The sequence below is a fragment of the Bacillus rossius genome, chromosome 17, assembly GCF_032445375.1.
Source record: "Bacillus rossius redtenbacheri isolate Brsri chromosome 17, Brsri_v3, whole genome shotgun sequence".
Classification (NCBI taxonomy): Eukaryota; Metazoa; Arthropoda; class Insecta; order Phasmatodea; family Bacillidae; genus Bacillus; species Bacillus rossius.
The window spans coordinates 29926167-29943537 of record NC_086344.1 but is presented as its reverse complement, the minus strand read 5'-3'; the positions used below and the strand labels follow the sequence as shown (position 1 = coordinate 29943537).

Below are 17371 nucleotides of genomic sequence, written 5' to 3'. Positions count from 1 at the left end.
TTAATAAAATATTTGAAGAGTGATTATATTATAAAAGTTTTAGGCTTTAAGTAGGTACGCAATGTAAAAGTTATATGTCAAATAAGTATCCCGTTTATCAGAATTTCATAACATTTCATTATAGTGTGAAAAGTATTAAGTGTTCATTAAACAGTTAAAATTTTTAACCACATTTAATTGAATTTTTTTTTACGTCTAGGATAGTAAAACTAGGTTTAACTGTGTTTATAACATCTTGCTTTTTATTTCTATTTTTGTAGTCTTCGTACTTTGCATTGTGTAGCATTTCATGAAACATTTGCACTAAGAAATAAACTTTGTCGTTGTGTCCACACTCCAAGTCTACTTATTTGTGGGCTGTGTGGCCATTTAGAAAATTCACAACCGTGACACGATCTTAACAGTTAACAGAATAACTGCTTTTATAAAATGTAATGCCAACCCATTACTTTTTATAAAATAAATTTTATAAATGTAATAATTTACGAAAGATGGCCTATTACACTATCAAAGAATCTTGATGAAAGACGTTTTATAAAATATGTTTTATAAAATACTTTACATTGGAATACCGGCCTTATTAATATAGAATAGGCCTTATTAATATAGAATACTATCAGAACACGGCAGACGTTTTCCTGCCATGGTTTATTTATTTACCTCTATATATCTAAAATGGATGGTTTGTAAGTAACCTAGAACCGATAATAGGTTTGAAATGGTATTCCAATTTAAACTCGCTCACCAAATAGGTACTAATAACAGTCACAATTACTATTTTTTTTGTTATTGAGGATTAAGGAAAGGAAAAAATTTACAATATACCGATTTTTTTATAGCTGCAGTACCCGGCGTTGCCCGGGCTGAACACAGGGTGATATATTGTCCACGAGTTAAAGCAAAATGGATAGCGCTATATGACAGTGTGGTGGACACAGAGAAAATGCACACAATTGCTGTTTGTATGTCTATGACCTACGATTTTCTGTTAAACCAATGGCGATCGGTTGAACGGTTTAGAAGTTGATGCGCTGCAGCGCCATCTAGCGGCGAATTACAAAAAAAAAATTGCATAAAAACTTTATCCATGAAAAAAACACTTTGATGGTGATCGGTCAAATGGCGTCCGAGTTTATCAGCGTCATACATACTTACATATGTACATACCAACATACAATTTTATAAATAGTATATATTTCCAATCTGCGACGACAGGCGCCAGCAGTGTCGAAGATATGTTAGTTGCATTTCTATTGGCGGGCTGGAACGATATGAAGTCGCTACAATCAATTGTGACAGGGTGAGCAAATTGGTTGATGCGATCGCCACAAGATAGCAGCACGTATATTTGGGGGCCATACATATATTGAATTTTTAAAACTGGTTTTTTTAAAAGTTGATAAAACACGAGCCATCGGAAATATGAGTAGGTTTTGACTAAAAAAAAAAATAATGTATTTATTATGGATAGTAATCAAGACGAAATAAAATATTTAAACATTAAACAAAAAATAACAAGCATTTCAATCATTTAAAATACGTGTATATCACGTGAAAAATGGCTGTAAAGCAATAATAAGTAGTAATTTTTGGTGTGTTTATAATATATTGATATACAGTTTTGTAAATAATACTCTAATATTTACTTCTGATTAAATCAACCTGCATGAAGTCCGTGTAAATGCCTGCCGTGTCTGCTAGCACATTGTCGAACCGAGATCACTGCCACGAACCGAACCCATAATCGGTTCACATAAATGTTCCAAATGATCTTCGCTCAGCGATCGAAAAACAACGGTGCAGAAGAAAACTAAGATCAACCAGCATATGACTTAAGATCATGCCTGACCTCTATTGGTGAAACTGACCATTACAATTTTGGTGGGACCTGACAAGCCATGGAAAGGGGGGGGGGGGGGAATTGGTTGTCTGTAAAGTCGGTTTACGGACGATAGTTTAACGTGACGTCATAAAAAAACATTGATGAAATAATTGCATACTTTTATGAATAAAATTGAATAATTTTTATTGAATTATCACTACTTTGTATGATTACAAAGAAGTTTAATTAAAGTTTAAATAGTTTAGTTTAGTTAAAGTACTAAATTTTAAAGCTACTAACATATTTAATATAATAGTAGATTCATAGGCCAATTGAGTGGAAGATAGATGTGGCGCAAGCGTACAATGAGCGTAACGGGACACATCGTAACGGGAAAATGTGCGTAACGGGACACTTTTTCGTGCGTGCAGCCGGCGTTCATCGATTTATTTGACGTTGTCACGTCAAAAAGTGCTTTGACTAGTTAGTCGAAATAAATTTCCCTCTCTCTCTCTCTCTCTCTCTCTCTCTCTCTCTCGGATATTATCGGCGGGACCAGCGATAGGAGAATACTTTAATTGCCTTCGTTAGGCTGTCACAGGGCTGGGCGCACTTCAAGAAGAACAATTTTTGCGCTCATTAAGCAAACACAAGTGAACTCTCCAAACATTTTCGCCAATAAAGTTCGCTTCGTGTGCGCGAAAGCTCTTTATTTTCCAGAAAAGATCACGCCAGCTCTCTGTAGAACTGGTTTGAAAAAAAGCTCACTTTCGGTCACAATGGATGTCATTAAAAAATTTTATGTATAATCCGCAGCATGTTTAATGATCGCTCAACTTCGATAAAACTTGCTAGTAAGTTACGCCATGCTTCAGCTTAATCTCCGACCTCTTTCAACAAGGTCATTCTGATTTAACACCACAATTATTGTACGTAGTTAAAACGGGCATATGAACGGCCCATTGATGTGTGCAAAAAATCTTAATGTATATAATTCATACAATAATTGTACTTGTAAATGCTTTCTTTGAAAACTATTGTGATGGAAACTTCAGAGTTTCCAGCTACGGGCTCAGAAAAATAAATTCCCAAACATATTTTAAACAGAAAAACTTATTTTCTTGCCATTAATTTTTTTTTCGTTTAAAAATACAGAATTTTATCAATTAAAATTTATATAAAGTAAGGTTTTTATTGAAACTCAGCAGTCGAATGTTCTGAATAATTCCCGATCAAAACCTTTTAAATGTAACATGAGTGTTTCACACACGTCGGGACCGTTAGCAATAAAAATATAAATATAGTTTAAAAAACTAAAGAAACATGCTTTTAAAGATTATCAAACTAAAAAGTAAAAAATAATTTTAAAATTTAATTTATGACAATAGTATATAAGCAATACTAGTATAAATGAGAAAAAAGCTTGAGGCGCTTTGTGCCATATTTTTTGTATATTAAGCGCCCCATGCTTTTTTCTCATTTATACTAGTATTGCTTATATACTATTGTCATAAATTAAATTTTAAAATTATTTTTTACTTTTTAGTTTGATAATCTTTAAAAGCATGTTTCTTTAGTTTTTTAAACTATATTTATTTTTAACTTTTTAGTTTGATATTCTTTAAAAGCATGTTTTTTTAGTTTTTTAAACTATATTTATTTTTAACTTTTTAGTTTGATATTCTTTAAAAGCATGTTTTTTTTAGTTTTTTAAACTATATTTATGTATAATTATCATAGGGAAATGAGTTACCGACACTACCTATTACCATCTGAGATAACTATTTGGAGTTGCAACGTCACAAAGAAATGGTAAAGTCTCTCCGAATCATTTACAGTTAGATGTATGGATATAATCTTAGAATTTACCGAAAAAAAAAACATGTTTTTTTTTTCCGGCGTGGCTGGGAGTAGAACCCACGATCGCTGAATCCGAAAGCTGACGTCACAGAAATCGCGCGCCATAGACCGCTCGGCTAACGAACGTAATGAAATTGGTGGGACATTTTACAGTGATGAGCCACTCACTCTTAGTCGAAAGAGTTACAGACGGACAGACAAATAAACATACAGGTGAAGCTAATATAAAGCATGTAAAAAAAAAATAAAAAAAAATAGTTAAGCAAGCTGAAAGGCTAGCACAGAGGAAGGAACAATTGAAACTGGTAAAAGTATGTGCTTTGCAAGAAAAGAAAACTTAGTCGAAAGAGTTACAGACGGACAGACAAACATACAGGTGAAGCTAATATAAAGCTTGTAAAAAATAACACGCTGCTACTTGGAATCCACAGTTGTTTTCGGCCATCTCCATCGATGCTCTAGGCAAGTACGCCCGTGTGATATCGGTAACCAGAGTTGCCCCTTCAGAGCATCACAGCAGTCAGTGATTGATAAATTTGTGTGAACACACATGCGTCACTCCCGAATGAGTTCCCGATCAGTCACTGTCTCCGAGAATAACGCAATAACTCCATCGAAAGGGTATTCACCAACTTAAAAAAAAAGAGATATGATCTTTGTTTTAAATACATAGAAGTGGCACGTTAGGTTCGAGTAGACACTAATTGAACAACTGGCACCACGAATCTGATATACTTTCTTATAGTGCTTTCTATTGTTAGATATTTTCTACTTTCTTTTTATTGTTAGTTATTTTCAAAATTTCATTACCTGTTACGAATTCTGGTTTGGATTTTACAAGATTTTAACATGGCATTATTTTTATTTTTGTTTTGATCAGGAGTTCTCAAGAAGCCACATATTGGCCATAGCAGAAACATTATTCTATCTGCAAACACAATATCCAACATTGAAAATCAGTAAAACTGTTTACTTAAAATGGCCACATAAATGTTAAAACACGCAGACCAACACGGACAGAGAGTATGGCTAAAAGCGGTGTAAAACATGGGAAACACTTATGGAAAATAACACCAGCAGGATGCAATAGTAGCGAAGCCCCATAGCGCCCAACTCCAAAATGACAAACACATCCAAAGAGAAGGGACGTAACATCACTCGGACTCGAAAGTCCCTGAGACTCAAACACCTTTCAGTCTCAAATATCATACAACTCGAACATGATCGAACTCTTAACATAATTCAACTTGAACATAACTCAACTCGGACATCACTCAAACTCGGAAATCTATAAGATGCGAACATCACTCACGCTCGTACACCACTCAGACTGAAATATCACTCAGACTTGAACATCACCCAAACTCGAATATCACTCAAGTGTCACTTAGACTCAAACTTTACTCAGACTCGAATACCACTCAGACACGAACGTCACTCAAGACTGTATCGTCACTCAAACATATCTCAGACTCGAACATCACTCTGGCTCGAACACCGCTCAGACTGAACATCACTCAGGACATGAACATCACCCAAACTCTAATATCACTCAGATGTCACTTAGACTCGAACATCACTTAGACTCGTGAACACCACTCGGGTTCGAACACCACCCGGTTTAGAACATCACAGAGACACGAAAATCACCCAGAAAATGAATGTCACTCCCTCGAAAACCATTGAGACTAGAACATCATTAAGACTCGAATATCATTAAGACTCGAACACCACTCAGACTCGAACACCACTCAGACTCGGACATCACTCAGACTCGATCGTCACTCGAACATATCTGAGACTCGAAAATCACTCTGGCTCGGAACACCGCTCAGACTGGAATATCATTCAGGCTTGAACATCACCCAAACTCTTATATCACTCCAGATGTCACTTGGACTCAGATGCGAACACCACTCACTTGATGGCCTTCACCATGGAAAGCCCCATGTGTATGCTGAGCACTGCGTGGTCGGGCCGCTCCCTGGGCGCTCCGCTGATGCAGTAGTAGCAGTCCCCCAGTATCTTGATGCGCAGCTGGTGATAGCGCTGGTGAACACACACAACACAACACACACGTGATCAGAACAATATTCCGTCCTGCTGTCGCATGTCATCCGTGAATTGCTTGTTCTGTCTCGGGGGCCGGTGAGTGGAATTGTTGCACTGCTTGTGCCAGGGTCCGTCGACTTTGGTTTTGTAAAACCTCAACAGACGTGACTTGATGTAAGCTTTCGGTCATACGCCATTGCTAAGCAGTGGCGTTATGTCCAAAATCTTACATCAAGTCATGCACTCCCGTTGCACAAATCTTTCAAAGATAATTTAAACAGACGTCTTGGATGACCCTGTACCAGTGGCGGATCAGAAGACATCAGGATCTAATCAGCGCGCCGTTCATGACGTGGCGCTTAGCCGAGAAGAGAAGATAATTAATTGTTCCCCTTCCTTTTCCCCTCCCGCGTGTTGACTGACCTCCCGACATTAGGCTAATTCCCACTGCGGAGTATGCGCAGCATGTCTCCTCAACCTCTCGACCTAGCCGTGCGCTCGCTAGTAACACGCCGCGATCGGAAATGGCGAATATCTATCTCCCGGTTCTCGGAACCCGTGTTGGGCACTGGCAACAGTATCAGGCATGTAAAAAGAACCATCTTTTCTCCTAACCAGAATTAAGCCCTAGCGGGATCAGTTGCCTGATGGTGGATTTTTTTATGTATTCATGAGGTGTGAGACTAATAACTTGCGGAGTATGCGCATGCGAGAATTTGTGTAGTTGAAACCCGCTCAAGAGGAGACAGAAAAGGCCTTCTCTAGCTTGCTCTTTCTTCGGCGTCGTGATTTTATACTGTATTAATCTCCATCGATACCTACAATCCTTCCTCAGTGCTCACTCAAGCTGTATAAGGAACTCCTGTGCAAAATTTCATGCTTCTTGACCTACCGATTTTGGCTTTGCGTTGTCAGTCTGTCAGTCAGTGTTAAGAGTTTTATGTATATATTGTTACTGTTCTGTCTTCTGTTTATATATATTAAATTATTTACGTTGAATCTTTGTATTTGTAAGTATCGTCTGCGTTTTGAAATGGAATTTTGTTCGCAATCTTTGTCGATACATAATTTGTTTAGTATAACTTTTTTTATCCATGTTGATTTTTTTTTTTTTTAGGTTTAATCGTGTTCTCTTTGTAATTCTCTCAGCCGAACGTGCGTATGTAATGGGTCTCAGGAAGGCGTAAGAGGGTTTGGTTTGGGGGGGGTGGGGGAGGAGCATATATTGGATCCTTGCACGCAGGCTATATCCATCTCCGGTGAGTGAAAGTTTGAGAAGTGGCTCGCGAAAGGTAAGGGAAAGGTTGGTCGGATATGTCATTTTTCCCCTACAAAGGGAGGGTTTTTCAACTTCAAACTTTTTTTCTATCTACGGAACCCGTTAAAATGTTTAGAGCGAATACGAAGTATATGCATTACGCTCCTGTCCTTTAAATATTGGGCACACAGTATTTTTGCAATACACATTTTACCACCGCAGTTGCTGTCTTATCATATAGTTATAAGATTGTATAAGTTAAAACAGGTCATTAGTTTCCAGGCTATATATCTAACAGGTTTTAGACAAGCAGAGTTTAGGTACATAAAATTATATGCAAATATTTGTCGAGACATTATATTTCCTAGTATGTTAGTATTTTAAATATTTATGAATAGTAACTATCTCTTGATATATTTCTTTAAGAAAAATTAAAAAAAAAAATATAACGAAAATATTACACACGTCTAGTTTTTAATAACTTTGAAAAACATTTTGTGTTAAATTTGCCTGATTTTTTTAATTTTAAACGAACTGAAACGATTATACTTCGAACATAGTTGTGATGTAATCTTTTAAGACGAGATGAAAATAACAACCACTGAAAACCATATCTCACTGCCTTTGTTTGTATGTATGGAAAAAAAAAATTCTATTTGGGTGATTTAAGAGCTCATTTTTAAAAAAAAATAATTAATTTAATTTTTTTTTATTTGTAATTATTTTTATGCTTAGAATATTAGCTCTCGGTGTACGGCATTTGATAGGAGTGAATGGAACGGAAGTTGCATGGAACGGAAATGTGTAACCACGATGCTGCCATCTGTGGCGAATGACGCGAACCAAAAGTGACAAAGTAAAAGGGAAAGTTTATAGCATTAACTCTTTAGTGATTTTTTTAACGAAACGGGTAGTATTTAAAAAAAAATCCTTGTCAAAAACTTGATTCGGAGCCGGGTATTAGCTTACTTTTTCAAATCATTTTCGGTTTCATTATATTGTTTAAAATTTCGATAGTCGACGCAGCTGCTCCGGCAGCGAATTCTAGCGGCGGGTACAGAAACTAAAGTGGTATTCGCGTCAAGAAATGTAGTTGAAAAAAAATTGGTTGTCTGTAAAGTCGGTTTACGGACGATAGATTAACGTGACATCGTCATAACAAAACATTGATAAAATGATTGCATACTTTTATGAATAAAATTTAATCATTTTTATTTTAATAATAAAATAATAAATACTTGAAATTATACTAGTAATCATATGTTTTGTAATGCAAGAATAATTAACCTTTATTGCCGAAATTGTTGTCGTAATAAGCAATGAAAACCACATTAACTTTTCACTTCACTTTATAAACAGTCGACGGAACAGTTCACGTGTAGATGACTTGTAATTAATTTTAAAAACTGGCGTTTAGCTATAAAGTTTAAATATAATAATGAACAAGTTTTCGTATAAATAAAATGTAATAAAATATCTATCATCAATTATATGAATCACCATAATTGTTTTAGTCAATTGTAACATAACCTATTATTACTGCACTCGCCGACAGCGTAACGGAACACAGCGTAACGGAAAAATGAGCGTAACGGGACACAGCGTAACGTAACAATGAGCGTAACGGGTCACAGCGTAACGGAACAATGTGCGTAACGGGTCACTTTTTCGTGCGTGCAGCCGGCGTTCATCGATTTATTAGACGTTGTCACGTCAAAACAAAATTCTCGCATACATTTATGAGGCTCGGCATTACTTTAAATAATTCCATGTAAAATTCCATGTCCGTTTTTCTTACTGTAAGTTTATTTTGCAACAAATAACACGTGAATTTGCTCTTTACCATGATTATTGGATGTTACACATATCTGGAAAGTACTGATAGAGGAGATCACTATTTTTTTTTACTGTGCAACATAAATTCCAGCGTGTGTGTGTGTTTTTTTGTGTGTGTGTAGAGTGCAATCTCATGTAAACTGTCGACTCTTGGCAATAAAATTGGTCGGTCACCTACGCTAGAGCGAGACAGTTGCTGATGGACAGTTGGAGGAGTTTATACAGGACTCTCCTCTCTGACGTGACCCAGACTATATGGTCACGGAATGCAGGAATTCAAGTTGTACTTAAGTTATTAAAAGTTTAGCTTTACATGTATCGAGTCATCACGATGTCGATACATCTCGATCACACATGATGTTTCAATATACGAAAAAATTAACTCAGGGGGAAAAAAGCCTCGATTTTTTTTTGTAAAAAAATTATTGATATAAAAACTATTTATTTTTTTATCTGTGTTTGTTATGCTGAACAAATCCTTATTTATTGTTGGTTTTTACGAGCTTAAAGGTAAATTTTAACTTCATTTCTGTAACGTACTGAAAGAATGAAATCACGTGGTACACAGTTTTGATTTAGGCGAGCCTTCAACCTCAAATAATAATTTATTTTTAGAATGGCATTCAAAAATCAGATTTAAAAAAATTAGATATTTCCAAAACCTCGTAAAACTAAGGCATTTGGGGAAAAAACTAATATGTATTGGTTTAATAAATAATACACTAAAAATAAAGAGCTTGAATACTAAGGCTACATACAAGCTTTAAACCAAAACTGTATACAACATAATTAAATAGTTTTAATACCTACCTCTTAAGTACTTAAGAACAATTAAATAAGGAATTCTCTAGTGGGAAAACCTTTTCAAAATAATAAAATTATGTTGTTTTCAATTTATTAAAAATAAAGAGCAAACTCATGAAAAATTTCAAGAAAAGTTATTTAGGATACTAACCACTTAAAAGTTAACGCAATGGTAGATTGGGAAAGTTCAGATTGTACGATTTTCATATCATTATTATACTACGAAGACGGTAACCGGAGATATACAAATGTTAAAACCAGTCAATTCATCCGAATTTTTGTTTTTCCCCAGTTTCCCAAAAACCACTACCGGAAAATACTGGTATGTTCCCCTGAGGCTTATTATCTAGTCATTGCTACAATTTAAAGTTGTTTTTAACTTTAACACGATACCTCTCTTGCATTCATTGCCTCAAAAAAATTACGCAGATATTTACCAAATTTACGAAATGTGTGTGAAAAGACAGGTCGTTTTTTTAGTAATTACTATCACTTGCGCGACATTTTACATCCGTTATAATACACTCAGTGAATATCTGTTCGCTGTTGATTTTTTTTGGCAGAAAAACAAATTCAAGACAGTTGTGTTAGATTTACATAAATATCCCTTAAATAACAGCATTGCCTAAAAAAAATTCATGGTGTGTGAGAACGAGCCGCAATTCAGACCCTCGCAAATTCTTTTTATTTTTATTTTTATAAAGCTCTGTTGTGTGTAGTAGCGTGTTATCTTCCTCAACAGACCCTCCGACGTAGAAAGTTTATGTTGAACACGAACGCACAAATTGATTGATGAATGGGATTTACTTCTCGTCTTATGTCGAGGTCATAAGAATCGAGGATAGATTTGATAACAATACGAGAATAGAGCATTCGAATAATGAACTGGTGACGGAGCTCTGATCTCTCTGATCTCTCTGATCTCTCTGTCCTCTCTGACCTCTCTGCCCTCTCTGATCTCTCTGATCTCTCTGATCTCTCTGACCTCTCTGATCTCTCTGATCTCTCTGATCTCTCTGATCTCTCTGATCTCTCTGACCTCTCTGACCTCTCTGACCTCTCTGACCTCTCTGACCTCTCTGACCTCTCTGATCTCTCTGATCTCTCTGATCTCTCTGATCTCTCTGATCTCTCTGACCTCTCTGACCTCTCTGACCTCTCTGATCTCTCTGTCCTCTCTGTCCTCTCTGTCCTCTCTGACCTCTCTGACCTCTCTGATCTCTCTGATCTCTCTGACCTCTCTGACCTCTCTGATCTCTCTGATCTCTCTGATCTCTCTGATCTCTCTGATCTCTCTGATCTCTCTGACCTCTCTGACCTCTCTGACCTCTCTGACCTCTCTGACCTCTCTGACCTCTCTGACCTCTCTGACCTCTCTGACCTCTCTGATCTCTCTGATCTCTCTGATCTCTCTGATCTCTCTGATCTCTCTGACCTCTCTGACCTCTCTGACCTCTCTGACCTCTCTGACCTCTCTGGTCTCTCTGTCCTCTCTGTCCTCTCTGTCCTCTCTGATCTCTCTTATCTCTCTGACCTCTCTGACCTCTCTGATCTCTCTGATCTCTCTGATCTCTCTGATCTCTCTGACCTCTCTGACCTCTCTGACCTCTCTGACCTCTCTGACCTCTCTGACCTCTCTGACCTCTCTGTCCTCTCTGTCCTCTCTGATCTCTCTGATCTCTCTGACCTCTCTGACCTCTCGTTCAAGGAGTATGAGTGGTGGGTGCAGTGTGTCCACAAGTCACGAAAGTCACCAAATAAATAAATAAATAGTTTTCAAAATAAAACAGCAGTGGTGTAGGATGTAACAAATCTTTCAGTTACCAGCAGGGTTTTTTTTTTTTTTTTGCTGACTTGCGTTTCGTTCAGACGTCTCGCTTCAGATCACAGTTGCACATTGAACACAACATATTTTTTTTGAGACTTGTCTACTCGAATCACGTGGAAATTATCACCGTAAACGTTTTATCTCCCTGACAAACATCGGCACGTTCCTGCAGATAGTAGATTAATTTGAGTCTATTTTTTGTAGATATAGCTTACCAATAGCAACAATTCATTAAAAAAACTACTTTTAAATGACTCTTTACGCCTGGTTAGGAACTCTCATCAAATGAAAAACAAAGAACGCTGGATTTACTGAAGTTAAGATTATTTTAGAATTGTTTAGTCCTTTTCGTTTAACAAGTAATTAGTTAAAAAATATGTTTAGTTAGTTAATAATGCATGAATATAAAATTTTAAGAGTTATTAAAATTAAAAATGTATTTTCTACCAGAAGATAATTAACTGATATTTACTGATGGTTTCTTAAAATTGTTTATGGGATCTATACATAAAAAATTACCGTGTCAAATAATACATTTTGTAAAGAAAAAAAAAATTAATGTCCTGTAAAACACGAAGGTGGTTAGCGATCGAATAGAAAAACAAATCGTTGCTGTTTAAAGGCTCATAAGATTTAAATTTGTTTAATGGCTTGACAAATAACTCGCCAGGAAGAATACCAAAGACGCCCACCAAACAGCAAATCTGCAATAAATAGACGTGGAACTTAAATAGGGGGTTGCAGATAGAGAAAAAAAAGGGGTGTTGAGTTTGGGGGAGGGGAGTGTGACTAATTTTGACTTCAAGTATTGAAGTGGAAAATTTTGTACGCACCAAATCCCTTAGTTTTTGTTTACCTTCGTGCTTGGCAAAGAAAGTCCTGCAGTTGGTTCTCGTATGGTAGACGGCCTGTATTAGTAGTAGGAAGTATTGGTTTCAGAAGCAGTTCATGAAAGATTCGTGGAACATCGCGGGAAAAAAAAATCGGTTTTGGTTTTTTGAGAGGAATATAACGAAACAAGGGTGAGGGGCGTAAAGGGGTTTTGTGTTCTTTACTGACCTCAAGAGTTTTGAGAGGAATGTAATAAAACAACGCCTAGGGAGGAGGAGGATTTAGGGGAGGATTTAGGGGAGGGCAACCGGGGCGAATGCCCCGGGGCCTCCACAAACGGAGGGTCCCCATGAATTAGATTTCAGCGAAATCATCAACGATTTTTCGGCGAAAAAAGCTCGGAAGGTTCCGTTCATTAACACTAAAATTTAATTTCATACAATTCTTGTCTCCGATTATAATTATGTATGATTTTTTAAAATACTAAGAGAATCTACTTGATTTCACAATAAATTATTTATTGGAAAACTCGACTGAAAAAAAATTGTTCATTTTATTTGTAAAATAATTTGGGGCCAGGGGGCCTCCGCTCCTCTGTTGCCCCGAGGCCTCCTGACCTCTAAATCCGGCCCTGAGTGGAAGGGAGGGGTTTGTGTTCTTCAGTGACCTCAAGAGTTTGAGAGGAATGTGATAAAACAACGCGTAGTGAGGAGGAGGAGGTGGAAGGTAGGGGTTTGTGTTCTTCACTGACCTCAAGAGTTTGAGAGGAATGTGATAAAACAACACGTAGGTAGGAGGAGGAGGTGGAAGGGAGGGGTTTGTGTTCTTCACTGACCTCAAGAGTTCGAGAGGAGTGTGATAAAACAACGCGTAGGGAGGAGGAGGAGGTGGAAGGGAGGGCGTTTTTGTGTTGTTCACTGACCTCGGACAGGCGGTCGAACCTGGCGAACAGCTCGTTCAGGATCTTCACCAGCTCCGAGGCGGAGTACGTCGACGATATGGCGGTGAAGCCGACGATGTCGGCGTACAGGATGCTGGGCGCGGAAACAAAACAATCAAACAAACTTACTTTGAAGAAACGCGAGCGTGAATCTTCAAGCAGACGTGTAACATCCCGACCTCGGCAAACGAGCGCATTCTTGCGTTCTCAAATACACTTAACGGTGCGAAAATTCGGACACGAAACTCAACGTCGAATTCTTCAAATTACAATACACGCAATTTGAGTTTTTTTTTTGACGTGACAACGTCTAATAAATCGATGAACGCAAGCTTCACGAACGAAAAAGTGTCCCGTTACACTGTGCCCCGTTACGCTCATTGTACGCTTGCGCCACATCTATCTCTCTTCCACTCGACTGTTTATAAAGTGAAGTGAAAAGTTAATGTGGTTTGCATTGCTTATTACAACAACAATTTCGGCAATAAAAGGTTAATTATTCTTGCGTTTTAAAAATCTGATTACTAGTACAATTTCAAGTATTTATTTTTTTATTATTAAAATAAAAATGATTCAATTTTATTCTTAAAGTATGCAATCATTTCATCAATGTTTTTTATGACGTTGTCACGTTAAACTATCATCCGTAAACCGACTTTACAGACAACCAATTTTTTTTTTTAAACTGCATTTCCGGACGCGAATCACACGTAGTTTGCGCGCCCGCCGCTAGAACTCGCTGGAGGATAAGCGAACAAGTTTTGAAAAAAATATACCTTACTTCGGCTGTGGGCCTGATTTTCGACAAGGAATTTTATGTATTAAACAGTTAATACTATAAAGTATCTGTTAGGCATTGTGAATACTTCGGTTCGCACCACCCGCCAGCAGATGGCAGCAGCGTGGTTGTTACACATTTACGTTTCTTGACGTCCGTCTCACACACGAAACTACTCCCACCGGATGACGTATACCGAGAGCTGAGATGTTACACGTCAATAAATAAATAAACTCGCTGTATTCTTACAACGTACAACCGACGCGAAGAGTTGTTGTGCAAAGGGCACCAAATTGGTTGAAAATGTTATTTTTCACTAGTGACCAAATAACAAAATTTTTACATATTTGTATTAACACATCAGTGATTTTAATATTTTTTTGTAAATTTGTATTTGGTGGTGGTTCATGACTATGCTATAAGTTGCCAAAAAAATTTTTTTGTCCCCGGCCATTTTTACAAAGCCTAGTTTATGACAATTTACTCTTACATTACAGTTTCATAAATTCCAAAAAAATTTCATTGATTATTAATTTTCAAAGGAAATTATCAGTTTGTACTTCATTGACTAACGAAACTATTAAATTTAATAAATGTCACGTTGTTCGAGAGTATTACGATGTACCCTTAATGTTTGCAGCGCTTGTTTTTCTTAAATATATATTTTATTTATATTTTACTACAGTCTCCTTAGAACAACATCCACTTTAGAATTTTGCAAGTTATCGGAAATTGGTACAGTTATGCATAGAAGCGTCATCTTTCACATCCTCGGGATAGTTAGGAAAAGAGGGAGAGTATTAATTGCTCTGTTTAACTCCCGTGGCAGTAAACGCTGTTTTAACAGCGCAATGTTTTTTTTTCCATTGACATTCTTATCCGTTAAGGGTGGTCTCGCTTGCCCGGAAATTCATTCTCTCAATAATAACATGTCTTTAAAGAGTAAGGTATGGAACACTTTTTTTTAGCGAGTTTCATTTTCGTGATTTACCCTACGGTGTGATCATTCAAAGGGCGTGTTAAGTGCCCATTCCAGGACGGTTGGTAGTGTTGTCGGGTCGTTTAAATGCATTAATGGTCTGGTAATGGCACGCCGTAAGCCTCCTTGCGACGTCCGTAACGACGAACGCTTAAAGGACTGAGGAAGCGAATCGAGACTTAACTGCAGCTTCTCTCGCATTTTTATTTTTTCGCTCGCTTGCTTCCTGAAATGAATTGATATTGTACGGAGCTGATGCAAGCATTAGGTTTTGAATTTGTTTACAAACCGTCGCTCAAACTATTGCTGAAATTAAAGATGGGCCATTCAAATCCTAAAAACCCTCAAATACCATCACATTATTAGTATTCGAAGGATTCGATATTCAAGGAAAAAATATTCAAAGAAAAGTATTACAAAAAAAAATTAATTAATTAACCTCTAAAGAATACAAGGTCAATTTTTTCCCCTTCTTGCATAACCTGTTACCATTCCCCAAGATATTGGTGAATTTTAACACATAATTATATAAATAAAATTTCAAAGCTCATTGGCTCTTTAAAAACTTAGGTCACGAATAAAACATTTAAGGGTATAAATTTTTCAACACCGTAGTTATTTTTCTGTGATATTTCCGTGTGTGTGTGTAATTTATATATATATATATATATATATATATATATATATATATATATATATAACTTTGAGCTCTTGACTCAGATTCGAGGGGTATATTCCAAGTCTTTTTTTGGGATTTGAATTCAAGTTTCAAATTATAAAAGCTTGAGATATGAACTATCACTAGTTAAAATTAAATGCTATAGTTGTATTTGTAAGAACCAAATATATTTTAATATATTGATCACAAATTGCAGCGATAATTTACTACATTGGAAATATAGACGGAACTACATAATTCCGTCACCTACGTCCGTACGTTTGCCATTTTTTAATCTCATGATCTGTAGCCAGTAAGATGGGCCAAAAATTTATATCCGTCATTCCGTCCAAAGTTTTGCAAATTCATATGTTCGACGGACGGACGGATGAAATCATAACCCCCAAATGTCTGCAAGATTTTTGCGTCACTAACGTTACTATATAAGAAGTTTTTGAAGTTTTTATAATTGTCAAGCTGATTTCATAATTATTTTTTAAATTATGTATGAACACAATTAAAATGTTATTTTATAGAAACGAAAGACGTCAGAGTCACAGAAATGGAAATAATTACTCGTGGCTTTTCTGAACATGTTTGAAAGTATACTGTTGTGAAAAATTTATTTAAATGAGCTATAAGTTACCCAAATAATTTTCAAACTATTTTAATTATATAAGAAAAATTTTCTTAAAGATTAAAGTTTTCTCAACAGTTGGCAGCAATGAAATGGAGAAAAAAGTGTTATAACAGACGGACGCCATGGGATACTATAATTTTGGCAAAACATTTTTTTTTGCTTAAAAATGTGGCAACTACTTTTCTAATTGCCCTTTTTTTGTATAAATAACGTGTTTAGCATTGGATAAACGAAAGTAGACTTTATTTATGACTTACTAAGAATTTCAAAATCCCCGCAAGAAAAGAAATTACCCTGTGGCGCAACGTTTTAAAAATAACATCCAAGGATGCGCCACTATCATGTCAAGTTGGATCTGGAGAGTTGGACATTTAGACTAAATCAAACTTTTTTTTTAGACTTTATGAAGTATATATACGAGAGCTGTTTTTTTTTCAACTTCCGATGGGCTATAAAAAACAGAATTTTACATAACATAACAATTTTACCAACAAAAGTACAGCAGGGTTTTACTTATTTTTTCTAAATAATCGCCAAAACTAACGAGGCATTTGTCATGTCGTGACACAATCTTCTCGATACCTTATTGGAAGAAGTCAGCCGCCAGTGAACAGAGATACAGGGCCAGCGCCTGTATATCCCTCTCCCACACAACGCCGCTGTAGGGCGGGTGGACTAATAGCGCGGCGCATTCTGCCCCACTGTTCGCATCTTTTGTGATGAGTCTTGACTCGGGAGCCAGTGCGCCGCGCTATTAGTCCACCCGCCTTGCAGCGGCGTCGTGGGGGAGATGGTTTTACAACAAGGATTTACGAAACGTGATTTGTACGAATATTGCCATCAACTTAGCAGCCAAAAAGTAGTCAGTGAATATCATGTATTTTTTCTTACACAATATATTTTTTGAAGTGAAACATCTAATGCGACTTCCAACAAGGTTGCGTTAAACGTTTAACGCTACCATGGAAGGGGTATGAGAGCACTGTTGCGTTAAACGTTCAACGCTCCTGGGGAGGGGGGAATATAAAGAGACAGAGCGAGAGTGAATGCGTGGCACTCGAACGCATGCGAGTAGTATACCTGTT

At 36.8% G+C, this 17371-nt stretch overlaps 1 protein-coding gene across 2 annotated transcripts in view; it reads right to left on the bottom strand.

Moving 5' to 3' along the window:
• Positions 1-17371, bottom strand: part of LOC134540554 (adenylate cyclase type 3) — a 195591-nt gene that overhangs the window by 73786 nt on the left and 104434 nt on the right. For both annotated transcript variants that reach the window (XM_063383369.1, XM_063383370.1), the window contains 2 exons: positions 13214-13325; positions 5604-5731 (listed from right to left, as the gene is read on the bottom strand). In XM_063383369.1, the coding sequence (XP_063239439.1) occupies positions 5604-5731; positions 13214-13325 (240 nt within the window). The remainder of the gene's footprint in view (positions 1-5603; positions 5732-13213; positions 13326-17371) is intronic.